This window comes from Equus caballus, chromosome 1 (assembly GCF_041296265.1).
Source record: "Equus caballus isolate H_3958 breed thoroughbred chromosome 1, TB-T2T, whole genome shotgun sequence".
Lineage (NCBI taxonomy): Eukaryota > Metazoa > Chordata > Mammalia > Perissodactyla > Equidae > Equus > Equus caballus.
In genome coordinates this window covers 18426809-18443318 of record NC_091684.1, presented here as the reverse complement: position 1 = coordinate 18443318, position 16510 = coordinate 18426809, and the positions used below count along the sequence as shown (strand labels likewise).

Here is a 16510-nt window from a genome sequence, read left to right as displayed (position 1 = left end):
TCTAAATGGTAATAAAGGCATCACAGTTTTTTTCTTCTTTTAAATGGACATTTATATGTGCAGGATTTTTTGACGTTTAGAATGTTAATGGGATGATTTGTAGTAGAGTTACCAGATGAGTGGCTAGGAACATTTTTAAGACTATATATGTGTATTCATATATCTCCAGATTGTTTCCCTGAAAGAGCAGATTAATTTACGTTCCCTTCAGTAATGTGTCCTTTTTTTTTTTTTTGAGGAAGATTAGCCCTGAGCCAACTGCTGCCAACCCTCCTCTTTTTGCTGAGGAAGACTGGCTCTGAGCTAACATCCATGCCCATCTTCCTCTACTTTATATGTGAGATGCCTACCACAGCATGGCATGCCAAGCAGTGCCACGTCCGCACCTGGGATCCGAACCCTGGGCCACCAAAGTAGAACATGCGCACTTAACTGCTGCACCGCCAGGCTGGCCCCATGAGTGTCCTTTTTAATTGCACCCATGATAGAAAGAAAATAACACAGTTATTTCAATGTGAATTTTTATTACAAATGAGGTTGAACATTTTCCCCCTTATGTTTATCAACTAATTGTCATTTTCTATGCATTCTGTTCATGCTTTTGCTCATTTATTTTATTGCTAAGTATCCATTGGGCTGCAAATAACAGAAGGCCCATGGGTTTATGTGTCTGATGCCCCAGCAAATCTATGCATAGGTAGATCAGGACTGGTGCGACAACCGTAGGATATGGCCAGGGGCATCAGGCTCTTTGCATTTTCTGTTCCACCACTCTTAGGTTGTGCTTTCTTCCTTATGCTTATTGCTTCCTGGTTGCAATATGGATGATACACCTTTAGGCCTCAGATCCACATCGCAGGAAAAAAGGGGCAAAGAACCCTGCTTGCGGCGCCTGTCCCTGTTCATCAGGAAAGGACAGAGCTTTCTGAGAAGCCCCTCTCAGAACACTGATTTGGGCCAATATGTAGTGACTGGCTCAAGCTGGCAAATCTAAGGTGGAAGATGCTGTTTGGATCAGTCAACCGCAGTGTCCGCTGCAATATGTTTTTACTCTTTATCCCACTTTTTTGAAGGTATCAAATTTGTAATTTAATAATACTTATTTCCTGGACCCTTTAGTGTGTTCTGTAAGTTTTTGACTTTATGTCATCGTGTTTGCTCTCATTTCCTTGGTAATATTTTACCACTTTTAAACTAAAACAAAAACATAACCCTTCACCCTCCAGTGTGGTGTTGCTGGCTGATTCCCTGGGAAGGACAAGCTGAGATGGAGATTTTTGTAGTGTGATGAGTGTATGTGGGCTGTATGTTACCAGTGTTTTTGGAGTTAGCTGAGGTGGCCTTTGTAGTCCAGTACATGCTCAGTGCTGGAAAAATGAATGTTCTTGGTTGTTTTGGTCTCTATTAGATCAAGTTTACTATGTTACTAAAATATTTATCACTGCTTGTTTTCCATCTGTTGACTAGTGTAGGCAGGCGGGTCTTTCTTGTGGGCTGTATTTCTCCTCCAGTCAGTTTTTGCTTTATACATCTCAGAGTGACATTACTGTGATTCAAAGATTCCTGGCTGCTCTCTCTCCTGGAGTGTTTCTTTTATCAATGTAAAATATCTTTCTTTGTCCTAATATTTTCCACCTTGGGTTCTATTTTATCTGCTATTAATATTAGCATTCCACCTTTATTTTGGTTATTTGCAAGGCAGATGTTTTAGTCCTTTTATTTTCAGCAGTACCATATAATTTTGTTTTATGTGTGCCTTTTGTGCATAACACCTAGCTGGATGTTTTTCTTCCCAGGTCTATCTTGCTTTCTTCTCTTTTCTCTGAGACTAAGTCATTGATACTTAGATTACTTGGGCTTGGTCCTGTCATCTTATTAATGTTTTCTATTTACCATGCTTGAATGTTTTTTTTGTTGGATTGAGATTTTTTTTTCTTCTGTGATTTTAAAGTTATGCATTGTTTCTGTTGTTGTGGTAGTTACCCTAATATTTAAATGCATGTTCTTTATATTTCCTGTATAAAGTCTAGGGTTACTCAGTATTCGTATCGCCACCCAATTTCCCCTGGAGGTTATTTTCCTTTTGTAATTTCACAGTATCCCTCTCTTTTCATACTGCATCCGATATTGTATTTCTCAGTCTGATCCTTCAATTTGTGCGTGCTTGTTGCTGCAGGTGTGCTTTCTCCGACAGCTGCAGGATCTCCCACCCAGCTGCTCATCTGCAGGCTTCCTATTAGGGACCTTCCCAGGATCCGGTCCACTCAGAGTTCCCCACCTTTGAGTGTCCCTGTGTATTTCTTTTTTATTATTATTATTTTTTTATCTTTTCTGGATTGTCATTGGATTAGGCCAGGCCTAATTTAAAGAAAGAATTGAGATGGAAGTTTTAAGGCACCAAGGAGGAGGATTTTTCTGCTGTCTATCTTTTATTCAAAACAGGGTTAACATTTAGCTATTACTCATGCTAGTTTCAGCTCGCCAGTGACTTTTTTTTTCCTAGAGCAGTTTTGGGAGGATAGGCCCAAGTTTTGCCTGCAGGCTACAAACAAAGCTGTAGGTCACTACTTCAAACAGAGGAGTTGTTTGTCTGCTTTTATTACTACCCCTGGGCAGGACTCGCAGTGTTCCCTAAGAGTAATAGGAAAACAACACATAATGTCTCCGTAGAGGTCTCTCAGAGGCACTTTGCAACAATATGTGCATCTTATTTTCAGAGAAAGGTGCACACAGATAAGTTCTTAAAAGCGATGGATACAAGTTACAATTTATGGAAGCTCAGCTGGAAATTATGAAAGCAGAGGACTTGGGGAAAACTCAGAATAGACGTCAGCTGAGGCAAATTGCGACAAGGGAGGAAAGTGTTTACCAGGTGGGTGAGAGAGTGGACCTTTCTGAGTAGTGTGTTCCCCATGTGCAGGGAGGTAGCGCATAGCATGACGTGGGGGAGGGTAGAGGGATACTGAGAGGCGAGACAGGTAGGTGATGACCCGATTTAAACAATAACCTCTATTGTATTTCACCGTTAAGTTGTACACTCTAGCTTGGAAATAGTACTTTTAAAACATGAAAGTCCTTTTGTGTTTCTTTCAAAAGCTTTTTAAACTAAGGAATGGTGTCAGCGCTGAGATTACTCCGTCAATGTCTCTCGAGTTAATCTTTCGTTGTCTGTTGTTGAATTCTGTTAAACTTGGAGTTTATACTTAGGGAATTGTTTTCTTGTGCCCATAGGGCCAGGCTTTGATAGCACGCTTAAGTCTGCTCTGGAATCATTCATGAGAATTGTCTGTTATATAAAAAGAAATCACCTGGGCCTGCAGTGCTTCTACTTTGGTAATTAAAAGTTGCCTTTTAAATACATTTCTTCCCTTAGACTTCTGTGAATGTTAAATTGCCGCTTAAGATGATGTCAAGAAATAATCTGGAGACATCTGCTTGTAAAATGACAGAGCCATTTAATTTTGAGAAAAATGAAAGCAAGCTTCCATCACATGATTCTTTAAGAAGTCCTGGAGGACATGCTAACCATCCTAATTTCAGGTTGAAAAGCCCAGAGAATGGAAATAAAAAGAACAATTTTTTGCTTTGTGAGCAAACCAAACAGTTTTTGGCTAGTCAAGAAGACAACTCAGTGTCTTCAAGCTCTAATGGCACCAGTGGAGAAGTGGTTGGATCCAAGGGAGACAGGAAGACACTGCCAACAGGTGAGTGAAAACTACAGGCTTCATACTTCTTGATTCTGATGGTCTCTTTGACTTGTCACAAATATGAATAACTACACACTGGTGGGTTCGCAACAGAACAACCAAATGGCTACCTTAAGTATTTGAGTTTAAATGTTAGTTTAGAAGGAAAACCCAGATGCCACATAGCTCCCTTTGGCTAGATTAATTGCAGAAAGGATTCCTGAGGAAAGAATGTCTACAGATGAGCTTTTTCCCCCCACAATCAGAGAACTGTGCTAGGAATGTAGAAAGGAAATACGCTCACTTTTTATGAGTGTTCTAAAGATTGGCTGTATTTTAAAAATACTATGCAAATTCTGTGCATGTAATAATCTAAGAGATTGTTTCATTTGATTTTTTTTTTTTTTATCATTTCTTTAGTCCTAATTCTAAACACCTGCTTTTTAAGGTGGCTGGGCCCTGGTGGAATTTGGCCTCTGTGAATGTGTATGAGATGTGATCTTTGAATATTATGGTGATGGAGTTCTCAGAGTTTGGCCCTTGGTCCTCTGGGGTTTCCCAAGAGGTCAAAACTGTTTTCCTAATAATATCAAAACATTATTTGCCTTTCCCTTGTGCTGACTTTACACTGATGGTGCAAAAGCAAACGTGGGTAAAGTGCTGGCACCTTAATAGCTCAGCTTTAGGCAGGGAGACCAGCCTGGACTAGAGGTCATTGAGTTTTTCATTTACATATGTTTGTAGTTAAGACAAATGAAAAAAGCCAGAAATGTGAATTTTACTTAAGAATGTCCTTGATAAAGCAGTAAGAATTATTAATAAATCTTGACCCTTGTGTAAGGTATTTTTAGTGTTTTGGGTAACATTGGAAATTACCCCTGACTCGTGCTGCATACTGACGTGTGAAAGCGCATGTGCGAGTGTTTGAGTTGCGAGATGAATGGAAACTTTTTACTTGGATCATTTTTACTTGAAAAGAATGATGAACTATGGTTATTCAGAGTTATCTGGCAGTCACTTTCTCAAAAATGAACAAAGTGAGCCTGTCACTTTAGGGAAAACAGCTGACAGTATTTTGTTGCTAGCGATCAAATTCAAGCTTTCAAGGAAAAATGAGAATTTCAGGAAACTTGTGTCTGCCACTCTGAGCTTGACACCTTCCCAATACTTAAAGACTTTTCTGGTGATATGCATGGGGATATTAACACACATGATTTTTTTGATATTGCATAATGAAATGTGTCAACATTTGGAAGATCTGTATTAACTCAGAGTTTCTCAGTCTTTTCCAAATGACCAGTGCATGATGTTGTGTAGCCATGCATGGGTGAAAATCCATTCGACGTGCAAGATAAATCAACAGATTCTAATGTCACAGTATGAAAAGTTTATTGATAGGGTTTTAGATTCCACTAACCCTTAAACTACCCCTTGAGTTTCAATGTGATATTAAGGGAAAGTATCCACAGTTATCTGAGAAGGCTGTTAAATACTACTTCTTTTTGCAACCGCATATCTGTGTGAGGCCAGATTTTCTTGAGATGCTTCAACCAAAGCAACAGACCACAACAGATCAGAAAAGCAGATATGCGAATCCAACTATTGTTAGTTAAGCTAAACATTAAAGAGATGTACAAAAATGTAAAACAGTGCCACTCTTCTCAGGAAAGCATAGTTTAAAAAAAAAGAGTAAATGTGTAATGCATTTACTATTTTTAAGTAAATGTTTTTAAATTCTTAGTTTAATTTCTGAGCCACATAAACAAAAACTCTTTGAAGTCCTCAGTGATTTCTAAGAGTGTGAATGAGTCAGGAGTTCAAAAAATCTGAGAACTGCTGCCTTAGTGAAGAAAGGAAAGTTCACAATGTGAAGAAGAGTAGTCGAGGAAATTTCAGACAAATCCTTATTTTTCATTAAGAAAAGTAGAATGTTGCTTATTTATAGTGTAGTTTTAAGACTATTATGATACAGACTTACTATTTGAATATTACCTAGTTATGATATTGTACATTTTCAGAAATAAAATAATATTTGGCTTTTATTAGACATTATGTTTTTCCTTCCCAGGAAACTCAGTGTCACTGTTAAATGTTGGAAATAATTCACCACCCAAGGAAGTAAATAGTGTAAGTTATTTTTTTTTTTTATTTTGTGTTTTTATTTTGGGTAAAAAATTCTAAACATTTTTGTATTGTGTGAATAGAGTTATTCAATTTGCAGGTATTATTCAAAGTCAAACTTCATTTCTTTAACCTAGTACTTGAAAAAACATTCAACTCTTTCCTTTTAGGTAATTGTAGATAACATAAAATTGTAAGAAATAGTAGAGAATCTTGTGTAGCGTTTTCCCAGTTTCTCCCTATGGTAACACACTGCAGAACTGTAGTATAATAGCACAACTAGGATATTGACATTGATACAGTCAAGATACAGATGATTTCCATCACTCCAAGGATCCCTTATGTGCCTTTTTATGGGGCCTTCTCCCCCTCCTTAACCCCCGCTGGTCACTGATCTAATCCGTATTTCCACAATTTTGTCATTTCAGGGACGTTGTATAAATGGGATCATACAGTATGTAATCTTTTGGGATTGGGTTTTTTCACTCAGTGTAATTCTCTGGAGATTCATCTAGGTTGTTGTATGTATCAATAGTTCAGTTCTTTTTATTGCTGGGTGGTATTCCATGGCTTATTTAACCATTCATCCATTGAAATACATCTGGATTCTTTCCAGTTTGGGGCTATTACAAGTGAAACTGCTATAAACATTCACGTGCAGGGTTTTATGTGAATATAAGTTTTGTTTTTTGTTTTTAGCTCAAAGATAAATGCCCAGGAGTGCAATTTCGGGGTCACATAGTAGTTGCATATTTAGTTTTTTAGGAAGCTGCCAAAATGTTTTCCAGAGCAGCTGTACTATTTTACATTCCCACTAAGAATGTGTGAGTGATCCAGTTTCTCGTGGTCCAGCATCCTCACCAGCATTTGGTTACTGTTAGTATTTTTTTCTCCGTTCTCACAGGTGTGTGGTGATATCTTAGTGTGGTTTTGTTTTCCTAATGGTTAATGATAAACATCATTTCATGTGCTTGTTTACCATCTGTATATCCTTTTTGGTGAAATATTTCTTCATGTCTTCTATCCATTTTCTAACTTGGATTATTTTTTTTTACTGCTGAGTTTTGAAAGTTCTTTGTATATTCCAGATTCTAGTCCTTTGTCAAATATGTGATTCACAGATATTTTCTCCCAGTCTGTAGCTTATCTTTTCGTCATTTTAACAGGATGTTTAGAAGAGAAAAGTTTTTTATTTTAATGACATCCTGATCAATTTTTCCTTTTATGGATTACGCTTTTCGTGTCGTCTAAGAACTCTACTACTTTGGTTTTTTTTTTTTTTTTTTTGGAGGAAGATTAGCCCTCAGCTAACTACTGCCAGTCCTCCTCTTTTTGCTGAGGAAGCCTGGCTCTGAGCTAACATCCGTGCCCATCTTCCTCTAGTTTATACGTGGGACGCCTACCACAGCATGGCTGCCAAGCAGTGCCATGTCCGCACCCGGGATCCGAACCAGCAAACCCCGGGCCGCCGAGAAGCGGAACGTGCGAACTTAACCGCTGCGCCACCGGGCCGGCCCAGAACTCTACTGCTTTAGATCCAGAAAATTTGTTGGTTTTTTTTTCCCCCAAGAAGTTTTACATTGTTTGTGGTCCATTTTGAGTTAGTTTTAAGTTATGAGACTTAGGTCAAGCTTGGTTGGTTTGTTTTTTTCACCTTGGGCTGTCCAATTGCTCCAGCACCATTTGTTGAAAATGCTCTCTTTCCTCCACTGCATTGCTTTTGCACTTTTGTCAAAAATTAGTTGGGCATAATTTTGTGGCTCTATTCTGGATTCTCTGTTCTTTTCCACTGACCTATGTATGGGTCTGTCCCTCCACCAATACCACACAGTACTTAAGCTATGTAATAAGTCTTGAAGCCATATCTAGAGTGATCCCTCCCACTTTCTTTCTTTTTCAGAGTTGTTTTAGCTAGTCTAGTTCTTTTGCCTTCCAATATACACTTTAGAATAATCTTGTCCATATCTACAAAGAAATCTTGCTGGCATTTTGATCAGAATTGCATTAAACCTCTATGTCAATTTGAGGATTAGTGACATTTTTGCTGTGTAGAATCTTCCAATCCATGAGCACAATCTGTCTCTCCATTTACTTAGTCTTCTTTGATTTCTTTCACTTTGTAGTTTTCAGCTAACAAGTCCTGTGCACGTTTTGTTAGATTTACACCTAAGTAATTTTTTTAGGTGATTGTAAATGCTATTATATTTCTTGTTTCCATGTGTCATGTTCATTGCTTATATATATATGTGTATATATATGGTTGATTTTGCATATTTATCTTGTATCCTGTGATCTTGCTGAAATCACTTGTTCTAGGAGGTTTTTTCTTTGTAGATTCCTTGAGATTTTCTACATAGACAATTATACCATCTGCAAATAGGGACAGTTTCATTTTTCGTTTGTCAGAATACATGCTTTTGATTTCCTTTTCTTGCCTATTGCGCTGGCTAGAGCTTCTAGCACTATGTTGAATGAGAGTGGTGACAGTGAGCATCTTACTTTGTTTCCAGACTTAGGGGCAGAGTATTGAGTCTTCCACTGTTAAGTGTGATGTCAGCTGTAGGATTATTATAGATATTTTTATTAAGTTTGTGAAGTTTTCTCTATTCCTACTTTTCTGTTTTTATCATGAATAGGTGTTGAATTTTTTCAAGTGCTGCTTCATCTATTGATACTGTGATTTTCTTTTCCATTAGTCTGTTAATTTGGGGGATTACATTGACTGTTTTTTGTTTGTTTGTTTTGTACTAAGGAAGATTTGCCCTGAGCTAACATCTGTGCCAATCTTCCTCTGTTTTGTTTGTGGTTTGCCACCGCAGCATGGCTGACAAGTGGTGTAGGTCTGCACCTGGGATCTGAACGTGCAAAACCAGGCCGCTGAATTGCAGTATGTTGAACATAATCACTACACCTCGGGGCCAGCCCCTCCCCCTTTTCTTCTTTTAATATTTAACCAGGCTTGCATTCTTGGGACACCTCACTTGGTCATAGTGTATAATTACTTTTATATATTGCTGAATTACATCTAGTATCATTTAATAAGGATTTTATATCTGTTTTCATGGGAGATCTTTGTAATTTTCTCTTTTTTACTATCTTAGTATGGGTTTGGGTGTCAAGTAACACTGGCTTTCTGGAAGAGAGATTGAATAGAATTGGTGTTGATTTTTCTTTAAACATTTGGTAGTAGTCTCCAGAGAAAACCATCTGGGCCTGGAGATTTTTGGGGAGAGTTTTAAAATTACGACTCAATTTCCTTCATATTTGTAGGGCTAGTCAAATTATCTATTTCATATTGTGATAATTTGTGATTTTTTTAGGAATTGGTGCATTTTGTCTGCATTGTGAAATCTGCGTGTGTAGAGTTCAAAGTATTCTGTTAGTATCATTTTTATGTCTTCATGGTCTGTAGTAATATATCCCTTGTTTCATCCCTGATATTGTTAATTACTGTCTTCTCTGTTTTCTTCATTGTCAGTCTTGCTAGAAGTTTGTCAATTTTATTGATATTTTCAAAGAACCAGGTATTTGTTTCATTGATTTTTCTGCAAGGTTTTATTTTTAATTTCATTGATTTCTGCTTTTTCTTTATTGTTTTCTTCCTTCTACTTCCTTTGAGCATGTTTTATTCTTACTTTTTAGGTTCTTGAGATGGGAACTTTGATTATTGATTTGAGTCTTTTCCTCTTTTCTAACATATGAATTTAGTGCTATAAATTTCCCTCTTGGCAATGCTTTAACTGTGTCCCACAAATTTTATTATGTTGTATTTTTGTTTTCTTTTAGTTCAGTGTCTCTTTTATTTCCCTTGAGATTTCCTCTTTGACTTATGAGTTATTCAGAAGTGTATTGTTTAGTTTTCAAATGTTTAGAGATTATCTGTTATCATTTTGTTAGTGATTTCTAGTTTGAGTCCATTGTGGTTGAAGAACACCCTCTGTAGGATTTACATTATTTTAAATTTGTGGAAGTTTGTTTTATGGCCCAGGATGTGGTCTATCTTAGTATATTTTTTGTTGGCACTTGAAAAGAATGTGCATTCTGCTATTGTTAGGTAGAATGGGTCTATAAATATATAACAGAACCTGTTGGTTGGTGGTGATGTTGAGTTCTGTATTCTTGCTGATTTTCTATCTAGTTCTATAAATTGTTGAAAGGAGGATATTAAAGTCTCTAGCTATAATTATATATTGTCTGTTTCTCTTTTCAGTTGGGTTTTACTTCACACATTTTTCAGCCCTGTTGTTTGTTTGGTGCATACACATTTATAATATGTCTTGTTGGATTCACCCTTTTAGCATCCTATATTGTCCCTCTCAATGTCTAGTAATTTTCTTTGCTCTGAAATCCACCTTATCTGATATTAATATAGCCACTCTTGTTTTCTTTTGATTAATATTTGCATGATATTTATTTTCCCATCCATTTATGCTCTCTATATTGTTATAGTTGAAATGAGTTTCTTATAAACAGCATATAGTTGGGTAATGTTTTAATCCACCCTGTCAGTCTATCTTTTAATTAGTATATTTAGATCATTTAGGGCCGCCCTGTTGGCACAGCAGTTAAATTTGCATGTTCCACTTTGGTGACCTGGGGTTCGCCGGTTTGGATCCCAGGTGCGTACCTATACACTGCTCATCAAGCTATGCTGTGGTAGGCGTCCCACATAAAATAGAGGAAGATGGGCATAGATGTTAGCTCAGGGCCAGTCTTCCTCAGCAAAAAGAGGAGGATTGGCGGCAGATGTTAGCTCAGGGCTAATCTTCCTCACACACACACACAAATAAATTAAATAAATAAATAATTTACATTTAATATAATTATTGATAGTTGAGGGTTTGTCTCCCATTTTGTGTTCTGTTTTCTTTTTCTTGCCTTATTGTAGGTTATTTGATACTTTCTATAATCCTATCTTGATGTATCTATAGTGTTTTTGAGTGCATTTCCCTGTATAACTTTTTCAATGGTTGCAAGTATTATATGTGCACAATTTGTCACAATCTACTGGTGTTATCATTTTACCAGTTTGAGTAAAGTATAGACACCTTACCTGTCTTTATATCCATTTACTCTTCCCCATTTATATCTTAAATATTTTCTCTGCCTAGATTTAGAACTATTTCAGACAGTGTTGTAATTTTTGCTTGAATTAACAAACATAATTTATAAAACTTAAAAGTAGGAAAGTCTGTTGTACTTACCCATATTGTTGCTTGATGTGTTCTTCCTCTCCATTCATTCCAACATTCCTTCCTTTATCATTTCCTTTATAATTAGAGAACTTCCTGTAGCTATTCTTTTAGGATAGGTCTGCTGCTGACAAATTCTTAGTTTTCTTTCATTTGCAGTGTCTTGATTTCATCTTCATTCCTGAAGGATACTCCTGGATAAGTTTCTCAGTTAACAGTTCTTGTCTTTCAGCACTTGAAAAATGTTGTGACACTTCCTTCTGCCCTCCGTGGTATCTGAAATCTATTCTCTTTTTTAATTGTTTTTCTCCTATAGGTAAGATGTTATTTCCCTCTCTCTGCTTTTTTTCCCTTTCTCTTTAGCTTTAAGAAGTTTGACTAACAAGTGTCTTGTGTATATTTTTTTTAGTTTATTCTGTTTGGGATTTGTTAAGCTGCTTGAATTTGTAGATTTATATCTTTTGCCAAACTTTGGAAGTTTTGGCTAATATTTGAGTACTTCTTCAGCCCTGCCTTTTTTCTCCCCTCCCCCTGGGACTCTGAAGACATGAATGTTAGATCTTTTGTTATAGTCCCATAGGTCCCTGAAGGTCTGTTCATTTATCTTTTTTCCCCCACTCTGTTTTTTCTCTGTTGTTCAGATTAGGGAATTTCTATTGTTCAATCTTCAAGTTCACAGATTCTTTCCTCTGTCTTCTCCATTCTCCTGTTGAGCCCACCCATTGTGGTTTTAACTTTTGTGACTGTACTTTTCAGGTTGAAAACTTCATTTGGTTCTTCCTTATCTCCTCTGTTTCTTTGTGAGAGTCTCTTATCATTTGTTTCAAGCATGTTCATAATTGCTTGTTGAAGTATTGATGACTGCTTTAAAATCTTTGTCAAATAAACTTAATATCTCTGTCATCTTGATATTGACATTTTTTTTTTCATTCTGTTGTGATTATCCTGGTTCTTACCATGACAGGTTATTTTCTATTGAAACTGGGACATTTTGGGTATTATGTTATGAGACTCTGCATCTTATTTAAACTTTCTATTTTAGCCAGCTTCCTCTGACACCGCTCCATCAGTGGGAGGGGGATGCTGCCAGGTGGGAGTAGATATCCAGATTCTCCACTCAGCCTCTGTTGAGACCCAAGTGGGTGCTCTTCCTTGCTGCTGGGTGAGGGTGGTAGTTCCAGCTTCTCACTAGGCTTCTTCTGATACCTCCCTGGCTGGGAGTGATGAGTGCCTCATTACTGCTCCCCATATACTCTCTACTGACACAGGGGTGGGGTGGGGAGAGAGTGGGTGGGCCACAGGGAAGATAAGAGGTGGGAGAGTGTGGAGACACTCATCATTGTTGAATGGTGGTGAAAAGTCCTGACTGCCCTCTAGGCCTCCTCTTAACCACCTTAATGGTGGCACTGGGGGGAGGGGAACACTCATTACTGCCAGGTGGAAGTCCAGGCTCCTCATGTGGTCTCCACAAGGAGACTCTGCAGGGATGAAGTGCTGGCTCCCTACTCTGTTGGCCTTCTCTCATACCACCCGGGTGGGAGAGTGGGGATACCTCGTTATGGCCTGGTGAAGGTGGAAGTCTAGGCTCCCCACTCCACCCTTGCTGTTGGGAACGGGGCCACAGTTTTTCCTATGGTGTTTGTCTGGAGTAGAGCAGTTACTGATCAAAGTTTCTGTCCTGCCAGGCTACCCCTTTCCTGGTCTTTTGGCTAGAGAGAACAGGTTTTTCGTTGGGGTTTTTATTGTCTGTGCCTTTTGGCATTTCTGGGTTGCTGGCTTCTCCAGCACCCTCTCTGGGATATATGAGGCAAAGAGAAAACTCAGGGAATGCATCTCCTGTTCTTCTCTAGATCCTAAGGTTCCTAGCTGGTCTGCTGCCTTCTTCCCCTGCTTTCAGAGTTGTCTTATGTTTGTTTTCCGTATAAGTGCAGGGTTTTTACTTGTATTTAACGGGAGGGATAGGGAAAAGTGCATATACTTTCTCTTCCCAGAAGAGGAAGTCCCAAATCTAGTATTTAAAAAAAATTATTATCCAGTTCTAATATTGCTCTTCTCTTCTCTTAGAAGCCGAGCAATAATGTGCTTCCTGCAAAGTCAAGAAAAATACATACATTGGTTGAGAATTCCTTATCCGTAAATAATCCGGCGCTCTTCAGCTCCTTGGGACCTCCTCTTCGGTCAACAACTTGCCATCGCTGTGGCCTGTTTGGTAAGCATATTGCTCTCAGGTGTCTGAATATTCCTCCATACATTAGAAAAATATTTTTGTTGTGGAAAATTTAAAACATACAGTGTAAACAGAATAGTATATACATACCATATACCCATCTCTCAGCTTCAGTAGCTACCAGCATACTACCATTCTTATTCATCCATACCCCCCTCCCCTTAACTGCTTCTTTACTTGGTTATTATTATTATTTTTTCTGGTGAGGATGATTGTCCCTGAACTAACGTCTGTTGCCGATCTGCCTCTTTTTGCTTGAGGAAGATTGTTGCTGAACTAACGTCTGTGCCAGTCTTTCTCCATTTTTGTATGTGGGATGCCACCACAGCGTGGCTTGATGAGCAGTGTGTAGGTCCACGCCCAGGATCCAAACCCACAAACCTGGGGCCGCTGAAGCAGAGGGGGTGAACTTAACCACTACGCTACTGGGCTGGCCCCCCTTGATTATTTTTTATAGTTTTATTTTTTTAGTTTACGTGCATTGAGATACATAAACTCAAACCCCTATCAAGATAAAAACTGTTTCCATCTTCTCAGAAAGTTCCCTCATGTCCCTTCCTAGTCACCTTACCTTTTAGAGGCAACTGCTGTAGTTTTTTCACTGTAAGTTAATTTTGCCAGTTACAGAATTTCATATAAATGGAATTATACAGTATGGACTCTTTTGTATAAAGCTTTTTCAATTAGAATAATATTTTTGAGGTTAATCTTGTTGCATGCACATTTTTTGTATGTTGCTGAGTCTTCTGTTGTATGATTGTACCACAATTTGTTTCTCTCTTCTTTTGTTGATCACTTTGCTAGTGTCCAGCTTTTGGCTATTTTGAATAGAGCTCTCTTCACATTTTTGCACAAGTCCTTGTGTGGACATAGATTTTCATTTCTCCTGGGTACATATCTAGGAGTAGACTTGCTGAGTGAAAGGGTAGGTATATCTCTGACTTTATAAGAAATTGCCAAACCATTTTCCAAAGTAGTTGTCCCATTTTATGTTTCCGTTGGTAACAAGTTCTGGTTGCTCCACATCTTCATCAACATTTGGCGTTGTCAGTCTTTTTAATTTTTGCCCTTCTCATGGATATGTAATGGTATCTCTTTGTGGATTTAAATTGCATCTCCATGGGGCCGGCTCCATGGCCGAGTGGTTAAGTTCGTGCGCTCCGCTGTGGTGGCCCAGGGTTCGGATCTTGGGCGCAGACATGGCACCACTTGTCAGGCCACGTTGAGGCGGCATCCTACATCCCACAATAGAAGGACGTGCAACTAGGATATGCAGCTGTGTACAGGTGAGGGGGCGTTGGGGAGATAAAGCAGGAAAAAAAAAAACATTGGCAACAGTTGTTAGTCCAGGTGCCAATCTTTGAAAAAAAATAAAAAATAAAAAAAACAAATTGCATTTCCTTCATGGTCAGTGATCTTGTGCAGTTTTTATGTGCTTACTGGCTATTTAGATATTTACCTCCTTTGTTTTTTCCTATTTCTATTAGAGTAGGGGCATTCAAGGCCAGCCTGGTTTGGTTTTTGTTTCTTTCTCTGTTTTTAGATAACTTGTTTTCTTCTGCCTGGATCCTGATAGGATTTTTTTTAAGACTTCATTTCAAAAACTTCCTGGGTGTTTCTCTTCATTGGTTTTTGTTTTGTTATTTTTTTAATGGTGCAAAGTAAGCCATGTCAGAGTCTGCTTGCCCAAGTCTGTTTTCACTACCACAAAATTTTCTGTTTCTTTTTGATTGTTCCTTTTATAACTTGTGTTCTGGGCTCTGCTTGAGGAAGGTCAGTTATGTTTCCAGTCTGTCCTCCCTCTCATTTTCATCTTTGCAGTCCTCCTTGTCTGCGTTTTGAGAGAGCTATGAAAGTTTAAACTTAACACCTAATCATAAACAGCATAATCTTCTTCACATAATCGTCTTGATGTGATTAGTAGAATGGTGTTTGATATGTCTGGTCTTTGACAATGTCTTGCTTTTGACAACAAATACTTGGAATCTAAGCTGGGTGATGTTGCGGGCTGTGTGCTTCAGGCTCGCTGAGGTGTTCACAGTGCAAGCAGACCTACTATTGCTGCAGAGCGTGCCAGAGACGAGACTGGTCAGCACACAGCATCGTTTGCAAACCTGTTCAGCAAAAGTAAGTGTGTGTGGTTTTTTCATTCATTGGAAAATATTTAGAAATAAAGTTTTTTTTCCTGATAGTTTGAGGATCAGATCAGGCAAGCAGGCCATATCTCTGTAGAAATTGTTACTTTTTACTTATTTATTGAGGTATAACAAAGTGTACAAATCTGAAGTGAACAGCTCTACAAACTTGAGTTTTCATGAAGATAAGTTTAATTAGATAGTATATGTTAAGAGTTAGAATCTTAAAGGAGTTTGGTTTTTTTTAACAATTAGAGCTTTAGAAAGCCTTACTTTTAGTCATGTATACTTCCCTGAATTTTGATAAGGTGGGACTCTCACGGTGCCTTGTGAATTGAGATTTTAAAATACATAAATCTTACTTGCACGGCATTTACCAGTTTACAAAATAGTTTCGCTCTTTGCTCCTCAAAACTCTGTTTAAGTAGTGTAGGAGTTATCTCCACTTTACAGATAAGAAAACTGAGCCTGGGAACTGTGGCTGCCCGCTTTCGTCAGGTGGCCTTGGAAGAAGCAGGCCTGTGCACAGGGTGGCCCACGGTGTAGCCAGCATTGGGGTGTTTTACCTTGTTACTACTGTGATTCTCTCTGGAAGAAGCTGTTTTGCTCTTTTCGCATTTTGTTCATTGAGAATTTAACATAATTGTGGCCCCTACTCTTAAATGACTGTATACTATAAGTATTAGAATCAGTTGCTTTATTTCAGTTTCCACAAACCTGAAGATAATAAATCGCCTTCTGAAACAAAGAACGTGGAAGTGAAAAATGAGGTATGATACACATACTCTGCCTTTCAAGTAAATTTTGAATGACTCATCTTTACTGAATTAAGAGAACTTAAGCTAAATAAAATACTTATGACTTATTTCTACATTTCATCAGTGTTGATTTAAAAACAAAAGTTTCCTGTTGAGTAAGTCTGTACACCCTAGTGATTGATTTGGTGAGTTGTTGGGGGTCTTTGAGCATTGTTTATGTCCAGCATTTTTCCAGAAAGGACTTGCGATGGCTCTCGCTCAGTATAAAATCGTTTGGACTACCGAGAGAGTCCCTTCTTTGTAGTCCCTGCATGTTCACGTTCTCTAGCTTTGTGTACTGGATTCTAATGGGGCCCAGATATCTAAGGAGCATTTTTTGTGTTAATACGTG

The 16510-nt window shown here is 38.1% G+C and overlaps 1 protein-coding gene across 6 annotated transcripts in view; it reads left to right on the top strand.

Annotated features, from left to right (window-relative positions):
* TDRD1 (tudor domain containing 1) overlaps window positions 1–16510 on the top strand; it is a 45523-nt gene that overhangs the window by 3231 nt on the left and 25782 nt on the right. For 5 of the 6 annotated variants that reach the window (XM_070219966.1, XM_070219964.1, XM_070219973.1 and 2 more), the window contains exons 2-7: window positions 2718–2872; window positions 3374–3704; window positions 5755–5813; window positions 13064–13208; window positions 15248–15353; window positions 16068–16131. In XM_070219966.1, the coding sequence (XP_070076067.1) occupies window positions 2771–2872; window positions 3374–3704; window positions 5755–5813; window positions 13064–13208; window positions 15248–15353; window positions 16068–16131 (807 nt within the window). In that variant the 5' untranslated portion in view covers window positions 2718–2770. The remainder of the gene's footprint in view (window positions 1–2717; window positions 2873–3373; window positions 3705–5754; window positions 5814–13063; window positions 13209–15247; window positions 15354–16067; window positions 16132–16510) is intronic. The other variant, XM_014733433.3, reaches the window with a different exon arrangement.